This window comes from Pteropus vampyrus, unplaced genomic scaffold, assembly GCF_000151845.1.
Source record: "Pteropus vampyrus isolate Shadow unplaced genomic scaffold, Pvam_2.0 Scaffold204, whole genome shotgun sequence".
NCBI classification, from domain to species: Eukaryota; Metazoa; Chordata; class Mammalia; order Chiroptera; family Pteropodidae; genus Pteropus; species Pteropus vampyrus.
In genome coordinates, this window is record NW_011888985.1 from 1,279,361 (window position 1) to 1,284,715 (window position 5,355).

The 5,355-nt window shown below is 48.8% G+C and overlaps 1 protein-coding gene across 1 annotated transcript in view; it reads right to left on the reverse strand.

Annotated features, from left to right (window-relative positions):
• SPP2 (secreted phosphoprotein 2) overlaps positions 1-5,088 on the reverse strand; it is a 16,839-nt gene extending 11,751 nt beyond the window's left edge. Inside the window, exons 1-2 of the mRNA XM_023537939.1 lie at positions 5,022-5,088; positions 4,800-4,924 (exon numbers count right to left, since the gene is read on the reverse strand). Of these exons, the coding sequence (XP_023393707.1) occupies positions 4,800-4,924; positions 5,022-5,088 (192 nt within the window). The remainder of the gene's footprint in view (positions 1-4,799; positions 4,925-5,021) is intronic.
• Between the last annotated feature and the right edge of the window lie 267 nt (positions 5,089-5,355).

The following is a 5,355-nucleotide window of genomic DNA, read 5'->3' on the forward strand; positions in this document are numbered from 1 at the left end:
GTGAGAAGCGCAGACCACTTATGGGTGGGAATAATGGGCATGTGTTTAGGAAATAAGTGGCAAACTCCATGCTCAAGAAGGGGGTTGTCATGTCTCTTTCTAAGACAAAATGAGGAGTGAGGACACAGGACAAGTGGAGTTTTCTGAAAACAAGTAGGACAAAGACAACCTCGCCATCAGTTACTCCCACGTGCGTGTATAATTTTAGAAGACTGAATATTAAATCTGAACCTCATAAAAAATAAGAAGTTCTCCCACAAGCAGGAGAGCGTTTTCAGCTCTTCAGCTTTGATCACGCTTCAGGAATTTCCCTTAGAGCGATTCGATGAAAGTGAACAGCGACCCCAAAGCTGAGTTTAAAAAACTGAAACTGAGTTTTTGAGTACAGATCATTTTATTGAACTATAAGATGATTCTGCAAACTATTTTTGCATCTTTAAGCACTTTCAAGCACTTTTTCTAAAATAGATTTCAAAAGCCTAATAGCTTCGCTTTTTCATTTGGACTCACATTCGGCCAGTGAATTTCTGCTCTTGTGTTGTTTGAAAAAAGGTAGAACGAAGCAACTGCTCAGCAAAAAGGAATCAGCTGGAGAAAATCCCAAACCCAGCATGGCTGCTGAAACGAATCGTAGTACTTTACAATTGGTGTTCAGTACAGTCCTGTTTTCCTTAAAAGATAGATTTTATACCTACAGATGAAGAGACCGAAAGGTATCCTCTGACATATTCATGGTGAGTATCTCAGAGGAATGGATAATGGATGTTACTTTTAGCGTTTCTTTTTTGTTGTACTTTCTGACTTTTCATAGTGAGCAGGTTTCGGTTCTTTATTTCAAAGAGAAATAAAAACATATAAGCAATGAAAGACCCATAACAGTTCTTTTTTGATGGTCGTAATGCTTAATTTTATGTGTCATCATGACTGGGCTACAGTGCCCAGATATTTGGTCAAACATGATTGTGGATATTTCTGTGAAAGTGTTTTTGGATGAGATTAACGTTTAAATTAGTGGAGCTAGAGTAAGGCAGATTACCCGCCATAATTTGGGTGGGCCTCGTCCAATCAGTTGAAAGCCTGAATAGAACAAAAACTGACCTCCCTCAAGCAAAGAGGAATTCTACCAGTAGATGACCTTTGAGATTTGAACTAAAACACTTCCCTGGGTCTCCAGCCTACTGGCCTGCCAAGTCAGTCAATCAAACAAACACTCTCAGATAGATAAGTAGATGGAAGATAGATAATAGATAGATAAATAGATAGATGGATAGATAGATAGATAGATAGATAGATAGATAGATAGATAGATAGATAGATAGATAGATGATAGAATATACACTCTATTGGTTCTATCTGGTGAAGCCTAACTAACACGTGATTTAGGTTTTTCAAGTTAATCTCTTATTATTGGATAAAAAGTAAAGATCAGATCAACTATAGCAAATAAAGAATAATTTAGAAAGCCAAAAAGCAAGAAATGCAAAGAATATGAAAGGAAAAATGGACAGAAGTGGGCATAGACACAAAGAGCCCCAAAGCCTCCGTGACTTTGCCCCCAAATGTCCCCGAGCCCACCCACCCCCTGCTCCCTGCTCCCACGTGAGGCTCAGCTGCCTTTCATCACTGCTGGCTTCCTGAGGGCGCTATCACGGATTCTTCCCTCGCAGCCCACCCCACACGGCAACTCCAGAGATCTTCCACACATGCAAAGACCTTCAAGGCCTTCCTTTGTTTGAAGCCGTCCCGGCCCCCGCCAGGGGCTGCCCACTCTCCCAGCTCAGGCCCATTTCTCTGCCCTCAGCCCTGCTCACTTGGTTCTAGCCAGACTCTCTCTCGTGGTCCATCAGGGGCCTCCCAGTGGTCTTCTCCTCACTGGACGTTCTTGTCACTGGGAGAGTCTTAGCTCACGTAAGGACACTTCCGCCCCATCGGACGGCTGTCCCAGCCCCAGCCCATTCGTCCGCCGACGTGATCTGTGTCCTGCGCAGTGTCTCCCGGTCTCTGAAGTCGCGTCATTCGTGTGCGTAACCAGGCACCTTTCTCCCTTCTCCCTGCCCCCTCGCCCTTCTCTCCCCCTCTCTGCCCGGTGGAACCTGAGCTCTACGAAAGCACAGCCTGGTCCGTCCGCTTCTCTTCCTGTCCTCGGCACGAGGCCTATGTCCACCTTTCCTTTGTCCGCTGGTGTCCCCTGAGGGAACAGTCGGAGTGACCCTGACGGCTACAGCGGAGCGAGGAAACCGTCGTTGCCGAAGTCATTTTTCCTCATCCTTTTTCACACGTGGCGCCCGAGAGGTAAGTAAATTAAAACCAATAGCAAGAGAATTTGATCCCGGTTCACAGGTAAGACCCAGTGGGCCACAGAGTAGAAGGACCCGGAGGACAAACAGGTAGGAATACGAGCCCTGCCCCGGGAGACAGATGTGTAACCAGGCACCGCCGCTCCCGACGTAGGGAGCATTTCAAGCTCCCGGGTGAGTCTGCTGTGCAGTGGGGTTGGAGCCGGCGGGCTGACTCAGCAAGCTCAGGAATAAAGTAGCAGGGCCGACCCTTCGCCCTAAGGCCACTGAACTCTGCCCCCGAACTCCCGCACGTCTATAAACATGACTAAACCACGTGACTCCTTTGGACGTATTCCTAGAAGTGAAACTATGCCATCGAAAGTTATGTCTTTATTTAACGTGCTTATAAATATGCTTAACGCGCATTTCCGAATCGCTTCCCAGAGATAAATTTCCCTAATTACGCTCTCTCGTGCAAGTGTGAGTTCTTTTTCACGTTACTTTTCCATTTCGCCATGTTATTTTAATTCTGATTTGTTTGGCTATCGGGGGATGGAACATTTTTCATGCCGATTTGCATTTCTTCTTCCAAGAGCCAGAGATCTCTGCCTTCATCTCTCTCCTGAGGACTCTGCTGCCTCTGAGTGTGTCTCCCGCAGCTACTCGTGTGGAGGGAACTGTGTATTTGGGGCCATTTTTAGAGCGTTTGTAAAATACATGACTACTATGTACCGTAGAACAAGTGCGACCCGCTCCTAAGAGAAAAGACATGTCACGGGGAGAGATCAAAGGAGTTTTCCTTCTGAAGGGCGAGGAAACGAAGTGTGCATAGTAGGAGCCTGGTGAATGTCGCCTGAGATCGGAAAAGGCCGGAGAGGAGCGAGACGAGGCAGGCTTCCCGCTAGACCAGCAGCACACGCCAGGCGGAGAGCTCTCTTGTATGGACACGCTCATTAAGGCTCACGCACACGCCTACCTAAGTGTGTTTATTTGCAGGTGCACGCGTATCCGGGCTCCGGTCTGCGGTGCCAAGGCGGCACACGAGCTGGAACGTGGCCTGGGTGGTGATGCCTCGCACCAGCTCACCTCCCGGGCCAGACTGCCAAGGTGTCGGTAATGGGCTCTCCCAGGACCTATCCTCTTGTTCTTATTCATTTAATTAACTACTCAATTTCTTCCTTGGTGAGCACCAGCTAAATTACAATTGTAAATTTGAACTATTCATCTGCCAGCTCTGCAAGAGGACACTGATTTATCCACACCGCAAGTGGATTTCGTGAAATGCAAAAGACAGAAACCAATACGGCAGGACTCAAGGAATGGCGTTCTCTATTCTGGCCCCATATCTGCGAGAAAAAAAGTCACACCTCGGCTTGGCAGCCGACCGCTGGCATGTCACATTGCCGCCACATCACAATGCCCAGGCCCCACTCCGAACCACAATGGCCTGGTTATGGGCTGGGCACCTAACGAAAGCCCACCATCCTCAGGACCTATGTATGACCCAATCATAAAATTCAATTAATTTCCTAGGACTCTGGAAATTGGACGCTGAGCCGTTTTCTGCAGCAAAGGGTCGTGATGAACGTGCTGTATTTGGAGACACGAGCCAGGTGTTCTTCGCAGTGAGAGAGGGAGCGAGGTAAGTGCTAGCTAAGGTGGCACGCAGCCGGGACGGGCGACGTGAGCTGGCAGACAGAGAAAGCACTGACCCCCGGGCCTCGGACAGGGGCTCCTGGCCAGGCCCCTGCTCCCGTCCCACGTGGCCGGCCACACAGATTTTCCATCTGTAGGACCTGTCACTTAATAGAACATCCCTACCTCCCGTCTTGACCTGAACTAGCTTGAGGGCATTTTGAGGGCGTTTTTGCCCCTCACTGCTGGAGCCATTAGGCGGTAAAAACGCCTGGAGATCTGGACGGGGAGGCGACTAGCTGTCTACACTTCCCATTTCCTTTGAAGGAGAGTTCTGTGTCTCTTTCTTCGCCTGTCACAGATGGAGTCACTGGAAGCTCAAGAAAATCCATCTTTCCGTTTCCCAAAGTGAACAGGAAACAGACTATTGCTAAATTGACAAAGGAGGGTGGATTTCTTTAGCTCAAAAGCCAGAATTTATTTCCTAGAAATATTAGAAGCAGAACTGCCAAACTGAAAAAAGCCTCATTTCTAATAAACGAGTAGTTCTTAATAAAGCATCTCAAGAGGAACCACGGGGACTTTGGCTGTAAATGCAGGATGCGCGAGGAGAAACATCTGGCAACGGGAAATGGGGCCAGAGGGAAGAATATGGCAGAAGAATCAGGCCTCCAAAGGAGCTTGGAGGGCCTTACGACAAGAATGGAAATGAAATCCTTTCTCTGCTCAAAAAAAAAAAAAAAAAAAAATCTATAAAGGAGACGACTAGCTGTCATCGGTTTACACTGGAAAAATAAATTAAAAAGTGCACCCAACAAACAAACCAAAGGGAAAGCAAGCCGGAAGGCAGGGCGGATTCATGGCGAAGGGAGCATGTCTACTTACTCTTCTGAGGGAGCTTCTGAACGCCCGGAATAGGTACGGGCTCAGGGCCTGAGAGTTCACCTTGGCCACAGAGGCGTTGAGCGCTTCCCGCAGGGAGGACAGGTCGTAGTCATACACCGGGAAAGCTGGACACACAAGCACACGGGGCACAGTGAGCCCGGGTTCACGAGCAGGGACGGCGATGTGGGTTGAGGGCGGGGGCCTTGTCGTTGAGTCCCTTACCTGTGCAGGGCCAGCGGTGTGTTCCAAGGACAAACACTAGCACCATCCTCAGCACTACCTGCTCCATTCTGGGAAGAGTGAGTGTAGTTCAGAGCCAGGGAGACTGCACCTGTGCGCTCGGGGGTGACAGGTCCTCCTGAGGCAGGTCTTCAGCCAATGCGACCTGCTTTGCTCTCTCTGGCGCAGTCTGCAGCTTTACCAGAAACGATTGATCCCACGGCAAATGTTTACTGGGGCCCTTTCCTGTGGACCCGTGCCAGTTTGAGGCCACGTTTGAAGTTTTGACCTCAACATGGGACTTTAGCCCACGGCAAAGATATCGAGAGACTCGGGG